General features: G+C 42.9%; 1 protein-coding gene across 2 annotated transcripts in view; it reads left to right on the top strand.

Moving 5' to 3' along the window:
- The window catches only part of PDE7B (phosphodiesterase 7B), a 335,500-nt gene that overhangs the window by 177,313 nt on the left and 133,801 nt on the right, over positions 1-24,386 (top strand). The window contains exon 1 of one of the 2 annotated variants that reach the window (XM_037844474.1): positions 2,998-3,490. The exons of the other annotated variant lie outside the window; for it this stretch is intronic. Coding sequence (XP_037700402.1) covers positions 3,253-3,490 — 238 coding nt within the window. The 5' untranslated portion in view covers positions 2,998-3,252. Of the gene's footprint in view, positions 1-2,997; positions 3,491-24,386 lie in introns of those variants that run through there. 2 annotated transcript variants of the gene reach the window in all.

The raw sequence follows: 24,386 nt of genomic DNA, 5'->3' as shown, positions 1-24,386 counted from the left end.
CATGTATGTATGTATAAAGAGATTTATTTTAAGGCATCATCTCATGCAATGGTGGGTGCTGGCAAGTCAGAGATCCACAGGCAGGAAATTCCAATAAGGGTGATGCTGCAGCATTCAGTCCAAAATCCATAGGGAGGGCCAGCAAGCTGGAAACTCAAAAGAGTAGTGGATGGTGTAGTCTTGAGGCAGAATTTCTTCTTTTTTCTAGAATCCTTAGTTCTTTTTCCTTAAGAGCCCCTTCTGATTGGATGAGGTTCCCCACATGGTTGAATCAACTGGTTGTAGGTGTTAGAGGCCAGTGTTTGAGCGAACACCTGGACACCATAACCTCTCAAAGTTGACATGTATCATTAACATCACAGAGGCTCACAGGCTCACTCTTCTAAAGTAATCACTAAAAGCACACAAGATCACCGTCTATGAGCTAGCTGCAAAATACAACAGAACCAGCTCTTAGAGAATTCATGCGGTAGAGAGATTTTATTCCAAGTGCCAGCATCTTGTCAGTTTGTACCAATATCTGGGGTCTGCAGTTGAGCCAAAAACCTCGAGCCAAGCTTTCTTGCAAGAATTCCTGGACTTCCTGTTGCTATGGGAACCAGAAATACCCGGAGAACAACCTTCCTTGTGGTATTTTTGCACCTCTACTCTGGGATAAAGATAATCACACACTGGGGTAAAACTTTTTAAATTGGGCAAACACTTCCTAATTTTTAAGCCTTCAGATGAAGTTGATTCCGCCTTGGGAATGAAAATTTGAGATGGCATTTGCTTGGCCCTAACCATTTGCTCACTTCCACTAGGAAGTATTACTGTTCAATGGTCCAACACATGGTAAATCCTCGAAGATATTCTTATAAGGAAATATGCAAAATGATATAAGGAATACAGTGGAAACTTCATATTCATGGATAAAAACAATGTCATTCTTGTTCAAATGCGCAGCCGAGAGTCATATTCTTACTATGTTAGTGTGTATGGCATATTATATCATACATTTGTTTTCTTTGTTCTTAACCCCTTTGTTCCAAGGGTCAGGATATCCTGATGCTAAGTGCTATTGCAAAATAACTGAACAAAAATAAAAATAGTCAAGCACTTAGGAAACTCTACAGTTGTTATATCAAGGAAGTTTGTGACTGTGGAGTGAGTCTAAGACACTATTCAGGAAATATGCTCATCGGGTGCAACAGGCTTCATGTACCTATTAAATAAAATCATCTCAACTCTAGAGTCTTAATGCCCCAGCCTGATGGCAGAGTAAGATAAGAACCGGAAGGGCTGTCCAAAGAGGTGGAAGTAACAAACTGATGCTTCCAACCTATTATCTCTCAACAAAGAGGAGAGAGAAGAAAGGCCCGTCTTTCTCGTAAGCAGATTATTGAGTATTCTCTACTTGGGTTGTATCTGATTGTTATAGAAAGAGCTGTTTGGTCAATATTTAATAATGAAATTCTCAAGAACTGGTGTCTTCTGTCTTTGATTGTTGTTTCATAGCCCCAAAGGACGTTGGCCCTTCATCGCCTATTTGGAAATAGAGTACATTTGCCAGTGTGTTTTTCCATCCTGAGAAAAAGAAAAATCACTTAATCCAGTGTGGGAAACAATGCTTATTAACCATGGATTTAGAGGAATAACAACAAGAAAATAATGGTAGCCTTTGCTTGTTTCAACTTTTTAAAAAACGGAGTAAGAGCAATGAAAATAAAGCTGCCCACTCTACACCAGTCTTGATCCCCCCCCCCCAAGAAACATCAAATGATTCTGTGATAAACCAGCCCCAAAAGGAATGTAGAGCAGGAGATTGTACATCAGCAAAATAAAAGGCCAAGCAAAATAAAAGGCCAAGCAAAATAAAGCACTTTGCAATGCAACGACGTGAGCAGGAGAGAAAGATAGGATTGTTACATCCTCTGCGAAAACAGAGGCTCTCCACGTGAATGTTCAGGTGCAAATTGTTCCTGCGAGCCCAATCTGTTGGCAAAAGTGCCAACTACAATACCTCCCCACTTTCATTTATGCCCAGGGCCTCCACATTCACCGCCCCCTTTTGTTGGACTGGTTCCGATGGTTGGCCTCCATGGAGCTGCCCTCAGCTGGGGGCCGTGGTCGCTAGTGGCCCAGATAGTAAGTCTGGGAAGTGAATCTTCAACACTTCCTCTCTTTCCTCTGCCATGTATGCCCCCACGAGTATCCTTAAACTCTCTCTTCTTACTTCTCTTAGAGAAGGGGTTTCCAACCATCCCCAACCTTGGTCTGAATTGTCACGTATGCATGAGGATTGCGATGCTTCCCTAACTCACTTCTTTTGGAGTTAGCTTTGGAATGTGATTCCATGTTACTTCCCTTCCAACTGAAGGGCAGCTGAGGTTACAGAGGGATTTAACGAATAGGCCAAAACCCAGTTAGGTTTGCTGAGAACCAAATGACAGCAGGGGCAAGGGGTGGGGGGTGTGGAAGGAGGGAGGGGGTGTGAACCGGGGTGCTGAGGCCGGAGCCCAGAGCCTCTGAGTAACCCCGACCGGGGCAGACCGCGGGGGACGGGCGAGGTGGCCCCCAGCCAGGCGTTGCAGAGAGGCAGCAGCTGGGAACTGGCTCTGCCGCTTCCCCTGATTCCCGAGAGCTCCCCGGGGCTGCAGCTCGGGGGCTGGGGGAGCTTCTGGGCTCCCTGCAACCCCCAGGGCCACTCCTCTCCAGATGATACCTGGCCCCTGGGGGGACTCCTCGGAGAGCAGGCGACAGGGGAGCCCCCCTTCTCTGCCTGAAGTCCTTCCAGGCCACGCCAGCCTCTCCACAAACTTCAACCAGCAGGACCAAAACAACTGGGAACAAATAGATCAGAAGGAGGAAGAGGAAAAGCCAAGGCTCAAGCCTCGATGGCTTTTTTTTTCTTTCCCCTGCTGTCGTTCCAGCTGTAGCCTGGGATTAATTAAGTGCTGTGAACTCAGTGCCTGCGAGCGGAGGGGGAAAGAAAATGCATTCTCCCTCTGAGGAAGGGCCACGGTGACAGCTTCCCACCCGCCAGAAACCTTGGGGAGCGAGTCGCTCCGGCCGTCACTGGCTGCGGAGGGGCTGGAGGGACAGGGGGGCCGAGCCAGGCTGGAGGAGCCTCGCCTTCCCGAGGCGGGAGAGGATTTTCCGGGGGCTTGTCTTCCCTTGCCGGCGACGAATTTCCCCTCGGGCAGCGGCGGCCGCGGCGGCAGCAGCAGCAGCAGCAGCAGCGCGACCGCCTCCCGTGCAGCCCGGGGCAGGATGCCGGTGCTGGAGCGCTACTTCCCCGCGGCGGAGCCCGGCAGAAGGCGCCCGGCCCGGGAAGGGCTGCTGCCCCCCTCCCTGGGCAGCCGGCCGGGGTGCCAGCAGGGGCCTTTGCCCTGGGACTGGCCAGAGATGATCCGGATGGTAAAGCTGGTCTGGAAATCCAAAAGTGAGCTGCAGGCGACCAGAGCGAGAGGCCTTCTGGAAAACGAGGATGCTCTCCACGGCTCTCCAGGTAAAGTGGTTGGTGGGGTGCTGAGGGTGACGGGGCCAAGTCTGATTACTTTTCAGCCTCTTCCATGGAGAGCCATAAAAATAGGAAAAGGAAGGAAGACAAGCGGTGTCTTGGGTGTTTGGGTCTATTATAGAAATGCATTGTCAAATTAAGTTTGGTGTGACAGAAGGGCCACTGGACTGGGGGCCCAGGAATTTGGGTTTGGGGCTGGGCTCGCTGCTTGCTTGCCACATTTCCTGAGTTTCAGTCCCCAAGAGGAGGGGGTTGTATTGGATGTTCTTGAATGTCCAAACTGCCTCTAAAAGTTCTTGTGGACCAGTTAGAGATGTCTCTGAGAGAATAGTCTTCTTAGGTTGCTTTTTATAGTCCTTTATGCAAAGTAAAATACGTTTTCCAATCATTAACTCTGGAACTACAGCGTGTGTCACATTCCCAGGGCTGAGTTTGAGCAGGGAAAAGCATGAGACAATTTGGAATGCGAAGCAATTCTTTTTGGGGGGTTTCATCCTATGGACCCCTGTTTCCTATATGGATGATAAGGTTTTATGGGAAAAATTTGGTCTACTTCCTTGCCTCGGTTTCCCCTTGTGAAAAATGGCAATGAAATAAACTCGATTGATATCAGGAAGCATCAACTGCCTCACAGATGTGGAAAGGATGATTCATAGGAACTTCTGCGCATTATAAGAATGTGCTGCGTTCGGGACAGTCGTGCAGAGCTGCTAGTTTCTAACAGTGAGCACTGTCCCCATGGCTGCCTGGGTCCCTGTGAAGGACCCCACGGGTGACAGCGCCACTCTCAGAAGAGTGTTCTCTTCTCTTGGGGAAGAGGGTGGTGGATATTTGGAAAGCGGCAGGTTTGCTTCAGAAGAAAGAACATAAACGTGCGTCTATGCATTTGAAGCTTGGCTCTTCCTGTGCAGTGGAATCCTGGCCTGCCACGGTGGTAAAAGATGCGGGCCTAGAAGAGATACCAAAAAGCACCTCTCTTTCTCCTGGAAAGAGACTGAGAAATGGTTTTAATAACTTAGACCTCAGCTATTTTTAGTTAGGTTGCCTAATAATCTGAAAATAATATTATAAAAAAGTAATGCTCTGAGCAAAGAAAAGATTTGAAATGGAAAAAATAAAAAAGCAACATGTGTCTCTATTGAAGAGTAAGTATTTAGGGAAGAGAAGGGCACCCATGAGGCTGTGGAGTTTCTATGACCGTTGGGACAGGGATGCCCTGGGAAGTGGGCAGTGGGCAGAAGAAACGCGGGACAGTGGAAACCTTTATACGTTCAACATGAGCAGTGCAAGAAGAATGAAAAAACCTACTGGGTAGAAAACTTTTTGACACGTTAACAGTTACCACTCTTGGTTTGTTTCAGTAAATTAAGCAATCAAAATTGATAGTTCAAATTGTGCCTTTGGTAAAACTACCTAATTCAACAGATGTTGGCAGGTCCGTGGGGATACGTGTCTATCATTACTTACATTGTGTTTTAGTGGTGGCCTAGTCCCAATAAAAAAAAGCAATACTAAAAGAAAACACAGGGCTCCTGTATCTTTTTATTACATATTGGACGTAATAAAGGAGAACTAGTTGACCCTAGCCCTGGGGTGTGTCTCAGCAGCCAGTGTGGTTCCCAGGGAGGCTGAGCCCTGGTTTGCTCTCTCCTATGCCATCAAGACCCCCTACACACACACACACACATGCATGCACGCACGCACACACAGACATGCACGTACACACACACGCGCACACACGCACACACGCAGGGTACCTGTTTGCCACCTCTTCTCCCTCCTGCCTTTCCATTCGCAGAGAGAAGAGGGCTCATGTTTTCTGGTAGGGGCATAAAACCTTATCATCGATATAAGAAACAGGGGTCCATAGGATGAAACCCCCAAAAAAGAATTGCTTCGCATTCCAAATTGTCTCATGCTTTTTCCTCACTCGTCTTGATTCTGATGCTTCCTCTCCCGCGAGCACCAGCCATGCTTTGACTGGGCTGTTTTCACCTGGGGCAGGTCAGTGACGGCCTCACACTTGCGGAGCATCTCAAAGCATCTGGCATCTTCTCAGTTTTAGAAAGTGCTGCTTTAACCTGCTTTCAGTTCACGTATGGGGTTGATGGTAGAAAGGGCCTCAAAAAACTCCAGGACACAGGTCTCACTCTCTGGGTCTCTCTCTGAAATCTTGCCTGGGTTCCCTGAAACGATTTATACTCCAACGATATTGAATATGGAGCTTGCTGCTCCTCAGGTGCGTCAATGGTGCCCTGCCCCTGAGCCTTGGCACGTGCTCTCCCTTTCACTTGGAATGTCTTTCTTTGACTCCGTCAATGGAAAAATCTCTTGTCAAATGACAAAAGTCCAGTTCAAACATCCTTTTCTTTGTGATGACTTCCCGGATCCACCCATCAGTTATTTGTTCCTCCTCTTTGCCATCTTTACCTGTAGGCAGTCGACATATTACTTTTATAGCAAACAATAGTGTTGCTATGTTAATAATAAAAACAGGAAAATTAAAAACATAGTATTCTTGTCATATTTTGACTGCTTATGATGACAAATAAATAGGTTTAAAATTTTTTAAAGCATGAAATAGCAGAGATTCCAAATGGAACCCATGGTCACTTCAGGGGACTTCAGTGGCAATGTCACCAGTTCTTAGTAAGTTTAATTTAACCTTAAAAAGCTCCGTCTTTTCTTTTCCTTGGTGAAGAGACATCATTATTTTTACTTGGGCATCTTAGAAAAGACTGGGACTTTTTCTTTTTCACAAGTGAAATAGAAAAATGTTCTGAGATTCTTCTTAGGTGAGAAAGGGAGAGAGTAAAAGAATCTGTGGGACTGTAAGTGCACTTGGGAGAAATTTTAAGACGAAATGCACTGAAGTGTGAGTAGTGGGAGGCAGAGGAAAGCAGTATTCCCTGAAGAGAAAGGGGAAGTGCTAGCAAGGAGGTTATACAGTGAACCCTTTCCTACATCACCAGGTGCATATTTGCTGGAGACTGTTGGGTGACTATTCGAAGCAAGAGGCTGGAGGCAGGTATGGGGGATGACAGGGAGAAGAGGGGCTCGTCAGCTTCACATATCGGGGCACTTGCACCTGGGGAGGCCCCCAGGCTGAGCACTGGCCAATGCACTTGCACCCCAGAGGGGGTCCCTGGAAAGTACTGGTGGGCTGGAGCTCTGGACTCAGTTCGCTGACTTATACCCAATTGTTTTAACGCCCCGTCACTTTCTCTTTATGAGGCAAATGAAGGGTGGTCTAATTACCTAGTTAATGCGTGTAGTTTAGAGATGCAACCAGTAGAGAGATTGAACAGGTTTTCCAGGGTCATAGCATAAAACTGTGTCAGAACCAGACCAGGTCTCTGGTGTCCAAAGCTCACGTGATCAGGGCACTGTGCTAGGTGATTTAAATTTAAACCAAGACGTGGCTTTATTTATTAAGTTGAGATGGGACAAACATGGGAACTCATGATAGGTATAAAGTTCAGTCAAATAAGAACAATATTATCATGCAAAATAATTCAGAGGATTGGGCCTCCTTTCATCTTTTTCTACAACTTTTATGGGTTTTAGTTCTAGATCCAAGCTTCCAGCGGTAGAGAAGTTGCAGGGAAAGAGACCTATCTATTCTCGAAAGTAAGCTGAAAGATGGTAGACAAAAGCAGGGAGGGGGCAGAGGGAGGAAAGATGGAAAATAAATAGGCAGTTTCTCAGATGCTGTGGGATAGCTATTATTCTGATTATGACTAGACACAACCTAGCAGGACTTGTTCTTAGTTGAATAAATAATTTGATTTTGGAATTCAACCAACCAGCTTCAAACTCTGCAGCCTATAGAGCTTATCTTTCATTTTGGTGTCTCTGGTCTAAATTTTACATTACGTTTTACTTATTTATTAAGCTTGTTCCCACTTCAATAGCCTTTGGTTCCAGGAAAATATAAAAACACACGACTCTAGAAAAAACACTCTTTTTTCCCCCACCGCCATAGTAACTTGTTCTGCCTTTTGAGAAGAAATCAAATATTAGAAATTTGCTGTATACTCAGTCCTGAAAATCAAGCAACTTCAGACAAGAAAATCTCCAAAAGAATTCTCTGATTTCAGAACTCTACCATTCAAGTTGACACTTAAAGCACTATTATAATCTCAAGTAGCAAGCATGATATAAATTGAATATGTTGAAGACTGAAGACTTCAGTCATTATCATTCAGGGGGCACTTATTGGATGCTTACTGTATACCAGTGACCATGCTTGGCACCAGGGACTCAGAGATGAGTCAACGGCCCAATGAGAAAAGAACAGATACGAATTTATGAGTCAGATTTCTGTCTACAATTTCCATATGAAAACAAGCATTTGTTAGTTTAAACCCTATGTCAAATCAAAACATAGGCTGTAAAACTGGTAGAATTCAAAAATGCTTATAAAAATTCAAATCACTGTTGAATGTTCGTCAGTACTAATGATTTTATTCAAAGCAGGACAAATTACAATGAGCAAAGAATCAATTAGTCATAACAACAGATAACCTGACACTAATCCATAGCATTTGTCTAGAACTACTGCTATAGACATTTGCCTGCATTCCTTCTGTAGCTATACTGAATACTAATCGTTGACTATTTCATCCTTCCTTTAAATGTGAGTGAAAAATTGAATCAAAACTAGAAAATATCATCTCACCTTGAAACAAACCTGTTCTTTCACCTGACTTCCTTGTGTTCATAAATGACATCACCTCTGCAGAAACCCAGGTTTAAAACCATGTTCTCCAGCTCCCCAATTCCAGTTGGTTCCAAATCCACCAGAGGGATTCTGAGACCCAGAGTGCAGTTGTAGCATTAAGTTTTCAAATCCTGCCTCTCCATTATGGAGCTGGGTGACCCTGGGCAAGTTACTTGACCTCTCTGAGACTTAGTTTCTTCTTCTGTATGAAGAGATTGATGGTAGCACATTCTCAGAAGGTTGTTGTGAGGATTAAATGAGAAAATGCCAAAAGGAAGTGCCTAGAAAAATGCCCAAGCTAACAGTAAATGTTAGCTACCATAATTCTTGGTTTGGGGGGTAGTGTTTTCTCAGCAGCTTCTCTCACCCTCATTTCCTCCTCTCCTCTCAGTTACGTGGTCCTTGGTCCAACTTCATGTTCTCTTCTCTGTAATCTTGTGATGGCCTCCATCTGCAGGTCCTCTCTACCTATGTTCTGTCTACTTGGTTATTTAGATCTATAACATTAAGAGAAAAATCAGATTATGTTTCACCCCTCTTCAAAATCTTTCGGTGATTCTTCTTTGTCTGCAGAGAAAATCCAGACCCCTTGACCCTATGTTCAAAGCCCTCCCCTGTCCAGAAGCACTCACTTTCCCAGTCTTGTCTCTCATCGTTGCCCTCTGGGTACTTATTTTCTGTCCAGGCGGCACGAGCTTTCCCCAACTTCCTACTTGCTTTCTGCCCATTGTTCCCAAAGCCTGCAATGACCTTCCTCCATGTCCCCAATTCCTACCATCCCTGAGGACCCCCTCTATGCTGTGCCCTGCCCAAACTTTCCCTGAGATTACCAAAGAAAAGTACTTCTTCTGCCTCTGACATTTTGCAATACATTCTTTGTATTTATTTCACAGGCAATTCACTTTATTTTATTATAATTAGTGTACATTTTCATCCTCCCCGCCTAGACTTTCAGCTCTTTCAGAATCCAGAAAACATTCCATTTTCTTTTTGTTCTCCCCAGTATCTTTCACATGTCAGTCACTCAATACAATTTGATAAGTGAAAAAAAAAAGGGAAATTATCTGAAGGAATGAAATAGCTTACAAGTTGCCATTAAATGCATGAATGAACATTTTTTTTTCCTAGCCACAGTTTACTCAAGAAACTTCCAGTTCTTCTTTTTATGGAATCATTTTAAAACTTATTTTCTGGCAGAAGATCAGGATTAGTCATTAGAACTTTGAAAAGAAAAGAAAAGAACATACAAGACAATATCACAACAGTTTAAAAGTTATAAAATAAGTGCAAAACTAATAAGAAACAGTTCTCTCTTTTTATAGAGAAGTTGTAATTTACTGATAATTACACAATTTTAGAGCAAATGCATATATATTATGCATGCATTTGTATACTTTTAAAAATAATTGCTTTGTTCATGCATCTTGGAATATTTTATGGAAACTAAAAGTTCGAAGCTGCTGCTTTCACAGATAACAGTTTGTATGCTCATCAACATAATTTCAAAAATAGAGTGTGGAAGATGTGTTTACTCAGACCTACAAATGAGCTTTTGAGGAGATGGAGCTGAATGGAAGATGTTATTCCCACATCCTTTGCTCTTTGCCTGGAAACAGTTTCTTTTTCCTTCTCTCACCTCTCCTCTCCTCTCCTCTCCCCTCTTTTCTCTCTCTTTTTCTATTTTTTTTTTACAAGTCTTCTTTAACTGGACAACAAAGCATTGACTTTTACATCTGAATAATTCCTAAAAGAAAAACATTAGAAGCTTTATTGTAAAAGGACCAAAAGCTTCAAGTTATTTTTTAACTCCTAGAAGTCACTTAAAATGTGTGCTCTTTCAACTATCTGATTTTTTCACTCTTTCTTTATAAATGTACTTCACAGTACATGGAAGTTAATCTGACCACAAGAAAATTGTAAGCAAAGCTCAAAATACTTGTGATTTAATGCAATGCTCTAGTCTAGGCATATACACAGCATGAACTGTCCTGCTCTGCCTTTCCTCTTTAGAATTTACTTCAATCTCTGAAATGCTAAGGAACCACCCAAAGAGATCGTGTTTATATCTTTGCACTTGTCTTAAATTTTCTCAAACTTCAAAATTGCCAGAGACTGTTTCTTCAGAGTCCTTCATGGCCTGTATTTTATATACAAGCCCCTCTCCTAAACATTTTCTGGCTTCCTGGAGCTTCCAGACACGCGCTGAGGGATATGGACAAGGAGCCTCTAGGACTTTTCCTTATCATTAGTAACAAAAGAAAATGTGAGAGTCAGTCTTGTGCACAACTGGAAGGCAGAGCTGCAAAAACAGAGCAGAGTCTGGCCATGGATGCCCTTAAAAGAGAGTCCAAGAGACCAGGCTTACGGCAGAAAATCAAGTCCCTGGAGAAAAAAGAACACATTTCAAGAGAGATTGACTAGCAGCTATTTAAACTAAGGAGATGAGAATGGAAAGGTACAAGGCCCAGAAAATTGTAAAATAAAATCAAGACACAATGGGAAAGAACATTTATCTTTAGTCAAGGTATTGAAAAGGAAATTAAGTAGCCCAGGGTAATAAGAGACAAATGAGGATGAATCCTCGCTGGCCTCCTCCAGCTTCCAATGGCCCCCAGCATTCCTTAGCTTGTGGCACATCACTCCCTTCTCTGCTCCATCCTAACAAGGCTTCTTCCTGTGTGCCTGCGTCGTCACGTGGCATTCTCTCCTTGCGTCTGTGCCTCTTCTCTTCTTATAAAGACACCGGGCCCATTTTAATCCGGCTTGATGTCATCTTAATTTGTTTGCATCTGCAAAGACCTTATTTCCAAATAAGGTTCCATTCCCAGGTGCCAGGGGTTATGACTTCAACATGTCTTTGAGGGAAAACCAGTCAACCCATGACAATGTAGGAGCAAGAACCCATATCCACAGGGCCATCTCTCAGTGGGTTAACAGGAACTAATAAAAGACTGTAGAGAATCCTTTTCTTGCTCCACAAAGACCAGTTCTCAAGCTTATTGTTCTGCTGCAAATGCAAAGGAAACTCTTACTCTGAAAGTCAAAAGATGAATTTTGACCCCCTTTTTCTCTTTTCATTCTTGCTATCACATTCCTAATCATCCCCAAATGGATGCTTCTAGTAGGGGTGGAAAGGGAGGATATACACAAGGGAATGCAGAAGAGAAAAAACATATGCATATATTTTTTAAAGCCACATTCCCTCCCTGTCCTTCTTTCTATAGCTCACTGGAAGTTTAGGTATGTTCATCTTTCTGCCCTTTGAATTTCTCTGACATTTTCATGGTCTCCTTTGACTACTAGTAGTGTCCTAAGTCCCAATCCCATAATGGAACAAAAGAAGAGATTTTCTTGTCAATTTCATTGATGTCATTGACGTATAAAATCAAGAATTGTGAAGTCACCAGATTTTAAACTCTAAAGTAAATTATTTCTACACTCGTTAGTCCTATAGTGCCTTACTGTTTGATTTGGTGATAATTGCTTTATAGAAAATGAGTAGACAAAATTGGATTAAAATAATTTTTTTTGAAAATACCTCAAACCTTCCAAAAACAATTAAAAACATCTTAGAAAGTCACAGAACCAGAAATGGAAAATGGTGTTTTAATATACTACAGACAATTATTTATCTTCTTATACTACATAATAAGTATCAGTTGAATAGGGATTTATTCCCCAATTAGAAACAGAAGAAATTGAGTCCTATGGTTACTGGTTATTTGTTGAAGATATTCAGAAAAGGAGACATAGAGTTCAGATTTCTAGATTTCCTTTCCAAAGCAATTCAATTTAATAGTTAACTTTTGGGTGTCTACTCAGTGCATAGCATTGTGCTAGATATCTGGGGAGAGACAGAAAGGAAGGGGGGTTATGACCTTTTAGAGAAGACAGATACATAAACAACTCACTGACATCGAGACAGAAGGCCCATGTTCTAAGAGCCAGTAGAAATAATACTCTTTTGAAACATACGGGGAGGACTGATGGTGTCTATTCAAACAAGTTTATTTAGTGGCTACCATGTGCCAGACATCCTCCTGAGTATTTAGAAAATAGAAATCCATGAACCAAGAGAGTCAAGATAGATGAATAGAGAGATGATAAAAACAGATAGATGATAGATTAGATAAGGAGAGAGAGACAGGAGAGAGATCTAGAGAGAGTATAGAGAAATAGAGAGAGAGCAAGTCTCTGCCAACACAGAGGGAGTAATTAATTCTGTCTTTATGATGGGTGGTAAAGGAATTTTCAGAGAGAGATTTTTTGAGGTTCATTCAGGGTAAGTTACATTTCCCCAGATGAGGAAGGAAGGAAGGATATTGCAGAAGGAAGAAACAGTACAACCGAATTCAAGGAAAGTTGGGGAATGCCAAGTCTTGGAGTATGTTCCAGTTTGCTAATGCTGCAGTTCTGCAAAACACCAGAAATGGACTGGCTTTTATAAAGGGAGTTTATCTGATTACAAAGTTCCAGTCTTAAGGCCATAAAGTATCCAAGGTAAGTCATCAATAGAGTACCTCCGCTGAAGGATGGCCATTGGCGTCCGGAAAACCTCTGTTGCCTCTGAAGACACGTGGCTGGCATCTGCTTGCTCCTAGGTTGCATTTCAAAATGGCGTTCTCCAAAATGTTGCTCTTGGGGCGTTTTGTCCTCTCTCAGCTGCAGCTCCTCTTCAAAATGTCACTCTCAGTTGCTCTGAGGTCCTTCTGTCTGTGAATTCCTTTATACAACTCCAGTGATCCAATTAACACCCACCCTGAATGGGCGGGGTAACACCTGCATGGAAATTATCCAGTCAGATCTTTCACTCACAGTTGATTGAGTCATATCTCCATGGAAACACTCAAAGGATTCCAATCTAATCAACACTAATACATCTGCTCCCACAAGATCGCATCAACGAATATGGCTTTTGGCGGGACAAAATATATCCAAACTAGCACAGAGGATGAAGTGGGTTGGGGGAGAGCTAGAGATGAGACTGGAGAGGCAGGTTGCCAGGGCATCATCTGCCTTTCTAAGGAGAGTCGCCTCCAGGCAATGAGAAACGAACCAATGATGTTACTGGAGAGTGACATAATAAATATTACATTTTAGAGAGCCCCCTCTAGCAGCAGTGGCTGGTGGAGAGATAGAGTTGGGGTTAGGGTGCTAATGGATTTATAACCATCTGTTGGGGGTCATTGACCGTATGTAGTAGATGTTGAGAATTTTGAGATAATGAATATTTTCTCTTTAATTTACAAACCAACTTGGCCAAGTGCTATATGTTTTACCCAAAACCACAAGAAGCAATCTACAAACATTCAAGCTAGAACCCTTTACTCCTTGACATGACCCTATCCTGAAGGATTTATATTTTCAGTGGTCTTCCTTCCAGACCTCCCGTTCCAGTCATGCCCGTCTCTTCCCTAAATTCAAGAGCAGACACAGTCTACCCTCATGGTCTCAGAACAGTCTGTCCCCTCCCCTTTGTCAAGTCATGTTTCTTCCTCTCTTCAGATTGTCATGATTATTTAAGCAAACAATTCTATGTGCTAGGTGCCACAGGATGGATGGGAAAATGTATAAGAAGCATTTTTTATGAAACATATTATGTAGTGAGTAAGATAATACCATGTACCCAAATACAAACCAAGAGGGATTCAAATTCCGTAAGGACTGCCTATAACTGACCCTCTTTAGGTGACTTGGGAAAGCTTCGTATGATGGTTAAGATCTCAACAAGATGTGAGCAGGTGACACCACTGGTGATACAAAGAACAAGAACGTAGATATAAAGGCAAAAAAGCATAAGAAATGATTGAGACATGGAGATTAGTCGAGTTAGCTGGATACAATATTTGGAGTAAAGAGTAGTGAGAAATAGAGAGGGGGAAAAATCTTGACTTTTGTGGAACCATTGAAAATTTTCAAGTGGAAAAATAGAGAGATATTTGAATTTTATCATAGAAAAGGCCTTTGAGGTCATCTAGTTAAATCACCTAGTGTTTAGATGAAAAAAACTGAGACCCCATGGAGGCCACACAACAGCTTGGGGTCATGGAGCTGGTTAGTGACCGCACAGGGCCCAAGTCAACATCCCTCGGTACCCAACTGAGCCATTAACACGTCCACCCTGTCCGTGGTGGCCAAACCTCAGCCTCTCAACCCCAAAAGGCCTCTCTACCCTATCCTCTCTCAGTCTAATCCTCTGTCCTGTTCACTCTCAAGCACTAAGAAAACCTGACTGCATTATAGAAGTGTGTGATGTTCATTCCCCCTGAGCAAAAATTAGGTGTGTCTGTATGCACGTATTTTTCTTGTTTTCAAATTTGGGTTATAAATTGTCCTGGGCAAGCTCTCTCTTGGAAATTTTCCCAACCTAGAGCACCTGCAGTGTTCTAAAAGGTAGTCATTCGCTAGAAAAGAATTCACCCAGAGAGAATTTGGCCACGATGTTGAGGTTAAAGGAAGCTATATGTACATAAGTAGGTCAAGGTGGTAGCTATTGGTTGCTCCAACCATCATAAATGTTTCTACAATCCTGTTTGAGGGTCCTACTTCTTTCTGCATTGTTGCTTGGAGAGAGGGTTCAGGGGGGTGGCTCAGGTAGGGCTGCCATGTGTGGCTCTTGGAAAGGGGGCCCTACAGCACTAATGCCCAGAGACCCTGAGGTTTAGCTCTTGACTCCACAGGCACTCGCTGCAAACAGAGTGCCGAGTATGTCCCAGGGCCCGTTCTCAAAAAGGAAGTTGAAGATTTAGCAGCTATGTGGCAAGATTTTACAAACTGGACAAGTCCATCCCCAACCACTTTTTTTTTTCTTTCCTGCTTCTATAAGGTGTCCAAAGTCCCAGAGGAAAAGTACAGCCATCAGTGGCCATTTGTCCCCATTTTTCCCCCAGGCAATCTCTCCCTTCTCCCAGAAGCTTCTCTGGTTCCCTGCATGACGTCTTCATAGCCTGCCTGCTTATTACCACCCAGATAAGGTAACAGATGGAAGTACAATTGAGGTGAATTCTTTCTCTTTAATGAGCCGTAGACCTTGTTCCGTTAAAAACAAGACCCTACTCTGAACCATTGCAGAAACTTTTCTTTTCTGTGTTTCAAAAGAAACGTCAGTAGCTGTGAGGAGGTGGGGGCAGGCAGAGCTTTCTGATATTGTTCTTAAAAATTTTTTTCTTCAAGCTGTCTCTACCTCTGCTTCTCGCTGAGGCAGAAGCGGTGACATGCCACAAAATAACCCTCTCGCAAAGTATATTTGGCCTGACAGGAAACAGGAAATACCAGAAAAGATCACAAGAAAAGCTGTAATCATAAGATTTCTAGCCTAATTCTTTTGACGTCAGCAGTTGAGATAAGTCAGATAAGCAATCACAAGCATCGGTGAGCTACGGAGTGCCAATCCAAACACCCAAAGTGCATCTTCAATTCCAACTTCTTGCATTGTTTTGTAGCTCTCCTCCCTTCCCCCCAAGAAGCATATCCTGAAATTTTGAATTATGGATTTACTGTCAACATTAAGGTATTCAAAGACATTACACAGAGCTTCTAAATTGGCCCCATAGCCAATTCAGGTTGCTTGGTGCATTAGGAACCTTGGATGAAGCTGACTGTTTCTAAGACAGAAAAAGATGAAGTCTGGTTCATCTCAAACGGAGTTTGCTTCCCAGAGTTTAACTTTTCCAATATTGGCAACTAAGCTATGGCTGTGTCATGTCTTTGATAATTCACTAAAAGATGCATTCATTTCCCAAAGTGTTCAGTAACTCCAATCATCATTATTATCACCCTTTCTTTCTTCTCCATTTTGCACCAAGGTGAAATGCTTATAGCTTGGTTAGATATGAACATGCGGGGTACCCTCCTCTCCAGAGGTTTTCAGAACTTCTGAACCAGAATGTGGAACTCAACTGTTATGTAATCAGCAGAGCACATGTATGGGCTGTCTAGAGGATGAGGTAAGAGCTTAAATCAAGATTTAAATAGACATTACATTACGTATAAATTAAAAATAAAAAAGGTTGAGGATAAGAACTTATTTCAACACCACCTACCTATTTCCAAAAAAGACGCATACCCTTGTAAGATGCTTACAATAAAATACACTCATAAAAAGATGCAAAACCATTCTGTCAGGATGAAAGACAAAAACCACGCAGTGAAGTGGGAGGGACAGAGACAGTTATGAGAAGCAGCTGAGCCGAACTGAGATCTGAACTTCCCAGCAGACAAGGCAAAGGGGAAACAGAATGGGCTACAGCCCACATCAACTCCAGGAAGATTCGCCAGGAAGAAGGCAGTTTCCTGGCCTGGGCACTGGAGCCATTTCTGATGAGGGCTATTGGATAGGGTCTTGGAGGGCGCCCCCTGGAGGACGTTCAGCAGATAGGCAGAGGTGCGCCTCGCAGAGAGAGTTTTACAGACACGCTCACTGCAGGACCGTTCCACGGGCAGCCGCGGGCTATGGGAAGCCTGAAGCTATCCGACATAATAAGGAGTCAGGATCACGTGGACCATTGTGGGGCCTGAGAATGTAGGCTCCCGAGGGAAATGCAAGCTGCAGCAGAGTTCCGCCCTAAGAAGTTAGGCTGCAGCCACCTGCAACATCTACCTCGTATAGTTCGGCTACTAATCCAACTAAAATCTTTAAAATGGAAAGAGAGAACATTAAGAGGCAAAGGTCTCCTCTCAGACAGTGGAAATGTCTTTGAATTTGCCTTTGGTCTGGGCTCTAATTATATGCACATGGGCAAGGCGATCTAATTAGTTCCTAGGTGAGTCTTGACTCTACCTGGCTCTCTACTTGGGACTCTTGACCCTGAGTACCAGGTAGAGTACTAAGACTAAGTACTTAGTACTAGACTAAGCCCTTTCCCCATTGGTCATCCCTTGGTGTATGAACACACATTAGCATGCAAAAGACACATGTTCATTAGAAATTCAGAGTAAACACTTGAATGTATTTTTCAGATTATTTGAACCCATTTCCCACACTCCACCAAACATTTTGCTCAATGAAACCCCTTTTAATATTTTCCAAGGATTCAGAAAAAATCAGTATTACATTCAGGGAAACACCATATGTATCATGACAGTGGATTTATTCCTATTCAGTTCAAGGTGCCAAGCAGCTGGGCGTGACATTACATGTATCAAGAATGGAGGGCAGCCCAGGCAGTTTGCACGGTTGCATCCAATAAACTTCTGGAGGAGGGTTACTAGGTCGGCTTCAGGTGGGTCTTTCCTAAAGGAAGACGTTAATGGTAGAAAGCAAACAAGGCTCCTGTTTGTCCACGTAAGATATACTGGACACGTGCCTTGCCAGATAAGAAAGGGGAAAGTGGAAGGCGAAACGATGGGAAGAATTACAATTGGGCAGAGTGACTTCTGCTTTCTAACAAGGCCAAGAAGAGAACAGTGGAGATCAAAAAGGGAAAAGGAGGCTGGAGCCAGCTAAAGCCAAAGGTGGCCCTGAAGCTGGTGGGAAGGATAGAAAGAGAAGGGTAGTGCTGAAGTTTCTGTATTTCTTAACTTCTTAGAACTGAATTGCTCTTACCCCCGACAGCTCACCAAGCTTAGGGTGTGCCATTAACTATCAACAGTTGCTGTAATTTAGATCATCAGTCTTTCCCACCCTAACCAAACTTAATAACCTCGCCCTGTAGTTGGAAACCAACCTTGAATTAAGGGCCAACTGAATCGAGACACATGCAGACAAGATGTGCCTGCACCCTTACTGCTGTAAGAATGCTTTGTTGTTGTGTGTTGCCCTGCAAAGCTGAAATGTTGGAGGAAATAAGGAACTTCTGCATTTTTCCAGGAAGCCTTAAATTCTGAATTTCTTTGGAAATAGACTCCTTGTTGACAGGGTTTGGGATTCTGTTTATGTTCTTTTTTTTTTTTTAATCTTATGACAAATTAATAACCTCCTACTCCCTCCCCTTTTGGCCCTATCATTGGAGATATCTCTCTTTAATTCATTATCACAGTTAAAGGTGGGCTCTGGAGCCAGAAGGCCTTGCATTTTTACTATACTCTTTGGACCTCTGTTTTCTCATCCGTAAAATGGGAATAACAATAGTAACTGCATTGTGTGCAGATTCTGTCAGACAATCTGTCTAGGGGGCCTGCCACACTGCTGGGAGCACCCTCCATCAGTGCCGCTGATTATTCCGAATAATCACCCGGAAATATTAAGCTGCATTTTGAGTTTATCCATGAATGGCAGAGGGCACTTGGTCATTTCACATTCCCCCATCCAAGGCTCATTACTTTGAGTCATAAATAAGGTGGGAAGAAAAGTCATAGGACAGAATTTGTTGTCAACTAAATACTCAGTTAAAATAAATTAAAGTATGAGAGGCTTCTGTTCTCTTTTTGAGTGGTCAATTGTGGTATGAATGGCCACTTAAAGTCAAAACCTATTTAATCACAATTTTTTTTTACTTGAATCTAGTCTCTAGATTACTATTTTGTTGGGACAATATCCACTTAAGACTTATTGCAAAAAGCGAATTCATAGCATGCTGCCATTAGAATTGCAGCCACAGCTTTTTAGGAATCAAGATTGATCATTCTTGAGAAAGAGCAGAACTTTCCAAAGCGCCACAGGGGGCAAACTCTTCAGAGACCAGGGAATCTGTAAGGAAATCGACATCAAAGCTCATTTCCTAACAAAACTGTCAGGGATCAATGTCTTCTACTTGGGTTTAAGAAAAACGATTAGATTTCCTCATGAGATTTCAGAGTCTGCATGATCTTCAAATGGAGATGAAGGACACCCTGAAAATATGCAACATCTGCTCACCCAGAAATTTCCAATGAAACCTGAAAGTATTCAGAACTCATCAGCCAGTTAGTTGGATAAAGGCCGTGTCCAGCCCACCTCCAAGGGGCTGCTTCCTGGGAATTCAGCAGCAAGATATAAATAACAACTAAAGGGAATTAAGAAAAGAATATCTGGTTAATTGTTTTTAAGGGAAGAAGACTAGTGAAAATTATCCCAGCTCAGAATGCGCTACTCATTAGCAGCTCTAGATTCTGATATGCCAAAGCTTAGAGCAGAGGCATATTCAGGAAATCAGTATGTGTTGGTGTCCTCCTAAACTGTAAAATACATGGAGATGGGAAAGATGAAAGGAAGAAGAGGGAGACAGGATTTTGTTAGGTGGCTTTATACAGAATTCGGGGAAAACATACTATACCACGTCCATTTACTCTAAGTGGCTACTAGACCAAAAGGAATTGAAAAGGAAACTGATTAGACACAGAGTAATTCATTTAAGGAATAGTTTAATAGGAAGTAAGGCTGTTAGGTTCTGCTATGAAAATATCAGAAATAAGATTGAGAAGTCAGCACCTAAATATCCATAATCCACTTTTTAGACACTTGAATTAAGAATAAGTCCCTCCTGGCACGCACAGGGCCGACAGGTCATGGTGACCTGTGCTTGGGATTGGGTGAGGGTTGAGGATCATCTAGCAGCAGCATCTGTATAGGGTAGGAGTTAAAATGACTCGTTTCTGAGGCAGAGAGAAGCTGGAAGAATGAATGCAAACTTCATCCCCAGCTCCAATTCCACAACATTTCCTTGGTGCAATTACACAGAATTAATCAAATCCCTGGACAGAGACTCAAAAAGCACCTTCCTACTTGCTATGCAGATGTAAACTTTGCTTCTCTCTCTGCACCAAAAGACAGCCAAACTGCAGCCCGTGGAGGGCTGAGCCCATGTGGAGGCTCTCCAGGAAGGCACATTTGCTTGAAACAGACCCCACATTTGACTTAAGCTCCGAATGGCAACTTTGCCAAGGGGCAGGGTGGGGATGGGGGGGTGGTGATTTTGCTTTATTTGAGCAGGAAAAGCCTAGAAGCTTGCCGTAAATTTCTAGGTTTCAATTATGCAAACTTGAGAACATGGTGACTTGAATACTAAACTCAGCTCAATTAATCTCCCCCAAATCAGGTCATTCATTTTCACAGCCATCTCACAGTCAAGATTTTAGCTCTCACCTCCTCACAGTTTAAATAAGTGGACCACCTCATAAATAAAATGTGAATGATCTTGCATCTTAATTAAGAAAATAGCAAGGATGATATCAGGAACTCTGAACACCATTTTACAGAAAGTATTTGCCGTAAATTGATCATTCACCATCCAACCGGTCAACAGCCATGAACTCAGTCCTCTGCCAAGCACGGAGAGGGATACCAAGAAATGCAAATGACAACACACCCCCTGAGGATTTACATAATCCAGTTGGAATTGAAGACTCAAACACAAAACATTAAGTAGCAATTCAAGCCCATAGAATATTAGAAAAACTAATCAGAAACATATATTGGAATCAAAATTGATAATTATTTTAAGCCTACTTGATAAAAACGACTATCACTTTAACCCATCTTCTTCTTGAGCTAATCACTGTCCTGCAGAGCTTGTTTCCTGAATAAGGATTCTTTCCAAATCTGTCATGTTCCCAGACCCAAACCCTGTTCGTGACCTTGAAGAGGGCAAGAGAGGGATATATATATTTTGCCTCCATTTGATTTGTGTCATTTTTCCCCTCCCTGTGTTTTCTTCTCCAGCTCTGTCTCCTCTGCCCCCCCCTTCTTTGCTACCCTCTTAAAGAAAACTCAATATATTAAAATCTGTATTTATAAATAAGTAACCAAATTATGGTAGATAGCGACTCTACAGAAGAAACAGGCAGACAGAAACATAAAATTATTTTATTAGCTGAATAAGAAATGCAATAGATTAGAGAAAAAGCAGAAAATGCAATAGATGCAGGAAAATCTAAATTTTGGTCATATTAACAACACATTTATCAGGAGGAAATCCACAACAGAACAATTTAGAGTGAGCAAAGGACTTTCCCAATCACATTCTCCTTTAATCCTCACCACAACCCAGTGGGTTAGGTACAGAGTTGCTGCTCCACTTTACCAAGGAGGAAAGTGCTTAGGTGGCTTGTTGCAGATCATGCAGCCAGGGAAAGATTAAATGAGATGGCCTTGTGCTGAGTAAGTGCTCAGGAAATCCCAGTTTGTACCACTGTGTGACAGAGTAGAGATTCTAATCTACTGTTATTGATTCCAAGTCTGAATTTCTTTTCACATCATACACATCCTTTGATACATTCCCCTTTTTTAAGAAAAGAAAAGTCCTTTCAGTCTAATCCGAGACTATGAGAAATTCCGTATCAACTAGAGATACGGAACTATCTCTAGATAGTTCAACTATCTATCTAGTTCAACTAGAGAGGCCTGAGGACTAGCCTAGGATCAGGAATTCTAGGCTCTGTTTCCACTGATCTTGGTCCATCAATTTAGCCTTTCATGACTCGTCTGCTCTCTCCCTTCCCTGACAAGAAATAGTGAGTGTGTTACCTGCCAAACAGAAAAGTCAAAGAGATATTGTGACTGGGATAAGAATGCCTCTTGAGGGCTTTCCACAACTGAGCAATACCACACCCAGGCCACGTGAGATGGGGTCACACTCAGCCACCCAGGGTGTAAGACCCACCTACCCCTTGGCCAGGCCATTAGTGAGTAGCTGCGCATGCTGAGCCCTACCAGGCCCTGGGGGTACAAAAGTGACGGACAAGGATGCCACAGGGCAGTGATTGGGAATGCAATCCTCCTCAGTCACTCTCTGTATATGCAATTCCCAGCAAGCCATCTAAGCCCTGGGCCCTCGGTCTTCTTTACAAGTTATCACCGTGCCTGGCACATTGTCAGCATGCAAACATGATGGATATTACCAGGGCTCTACCAGTGCTCAGTGAGCTGACAGTCTGGCAAAAAGATAAACATGGAAACAACGAAAATATGGCACAAAGCTTGCTCTGATTCAGGAATAGGTGAGGGGCTTTGGGAGCACTGTGGACCGGAGGCCTCACCACATCTGCGTCGTGGTTATGAACAGGACCATGCTCTGACATTTTACCAGCAGTCCTCACACAGCCAAATTATTAGCCTGGTTCTCTGGTTAAGGCCAAGATACTAACAGGTAAGGATGGTTGTGTAAGGCCATGCAGCTGGCAGAGGCAGAATCTGAACTCAATCTGCAGCTTCCAGAACCCACGTGATGAGCGGTATGGCACACAGCCTCTTGTCGTGGAGGTTTTCCAGAGGATCAGAGAGTTGCCAAGTAAATGAGAAGGGAGGACACTGTTTCAGGCGGGGAGAAGCACGGCTCTGATGTCCTAAAGTTCCCTTTCCTCCTCCAATGCCCAACATTGGACCTGACCTAAAAGTCCAAATCCCTTTCTAAAATGGATCCAGGTGGTTTCCATGGCCCCTGTTGAACCAAAGGCTGAGGTTGCCCTCAGCAGGCCTAGGATCTACCGGAGATTCTCGGCCACTTGTGATTCTAGCTTATGGGTCAGCAAGGTGAGCAGAGACTTGAGAACACTGAGCTGGGTGTAGATTAGATTGCTGTGGCCATTCTAGAGTCTCAAGACCTTGGTATGGCTTTGATCTCTCAGAATTGAGGTAAATTGAGAGAAAATAAGAAGCAAAAAAAATTGAGAGGAAATAAGAGCAAAAAGAACTTTTAGTATAATGTGTGTTATGACCTTGAGCAGGGTTTCTATAAAATAGGACTAATGTTAATTACCCTCCTACAAAAGCAAGGTTCTATAAAGAACAATACATATTTTATATATACATATATATATGTACAATGTATATGAAAGTGAATTTCAAGTAAACACAGGAAATAATAAGTCAAGAACTTGCAAAATTGGGGCAACTTGTCTGGCAGAGAAGCAGAAGTGACTTGATTTAACAGCACCTGATCAGCCCAGGTACATGGAGAATCTGGCCCCATAGCCAATAGAGCTCATGGATTGTGCTTTAAAACCAGGATTGCATATTTTGAGATCAGAAAATAAACCACAAATACCTCAAAAAACAAAGGGATGTACGTGCCCCCTAAGATGCCTCCAATCCATACCCTCCCTGCCATTTCTCCCACTGGCCCAGGAGTCAGGACCTCCTGATTTGTGCCTTGACCACTGTGATGTTCCCTTTCTGGTATCCTTGCTTCCAACATGTCCTAAAGACAAATCCATCCTAAACACAGGATATTTCTTCCAAGACATAGCTCTCCTTAGGGCATTCTCCCCCAAACCACCATGTGGCACCCCACCAACCTGGTATTTGGGGCCACCAGGGGCTGGCCAAACAGAACAGCTCCTCTTGAACCTGCCCACTATTACCTCCTGCCTTGTCTTTCTGGGACAGTCATGCCCCACCCACCCTTCCTCTGTAATTTCCACATTCCCTCATCATTCAAAACTCAGACCCATCACCACTTTCATGAAGCCTTCCCTAATTTCCCAGAAAGCAAGATTTTTGCCTCCTCCATAACCCAGAGTATCGTATTACTTTACCTTCTAGCTTGCTCTATAGTTATTATTGTATATTTCCTATCTCCCTGACTACATCAATTTTCCTCCAACACCCATTTGCCCATTATGCGGTAGGTACTTACCAAAGTTTGCTTAATTCGTTAACAATGTTTAATGAAGAATATAATCCTCTTTTAATAAAAGGCTGGAATGTCATCTGGTTTAGGATGCTATTAACATAGTGATAAAACCATCAAATGTTCATAACTTCTTAATTGAACAGTTTTTTACACTGGCATTTGTTTTAGCATACAATAGACCATTTGTAGCTAAAATTTTTCTGAAACTGCAGGTGTATTAGCACAGCAGCAGTAAAGGAAAACTTTAAAAGAAGAAAAGCAAATCAATTTGCTTGTAGTTATTTTCTCTCTGTGCAGGAGGGGCCAAAAGTTACCAAACAGTAGGCACACACACACAAACACACACACACAGACACTTTAGGCTTCCATCCCGTGAATACAAAGCTACCCACCTGTTCCCTTTGAGTGGCCAGTTCTTTGAATGCCAGGTTGTGGACCAGCTGCTCAAAAGGAGGAATTGACAACAGGCCATGGAGGCCCATTGCCCTCAAATATTGGGCCTTAATGGAGACCATTCTTCTCAGGTTGAGTCCTTTTTGGTCCCTTTGTTTAGCCCTGACCCCTTTCTCAGGTGCCTCATCTAGCTATCTCCACTTGCATATCTGGAACTGTCATCAAGATCTGTATAATGGACTGTATATAAGACAATCAGCTCCACTCGCACAGCCACGGA

The sequence above is a fragment of the Choloepus didactylus genome, chromosome 7, assembly GCF_015220235.1.
Source record: "Choloepus didactylus isolate mChoDid1 chromosome 7, mChoDid1.pri, whole genome shotgun sequence".
Taxonomy (NCBI): Eukaryota; Metazoa; Chordata; class Mammalia; order Pilosa; family Megalonychidae; genus Choloepus; species Choloepus didactylus.
Note: the sequence above shows the minus strand (reverse complement) of the source record. Positions and strands in the feature narration are given on the sequence as shown.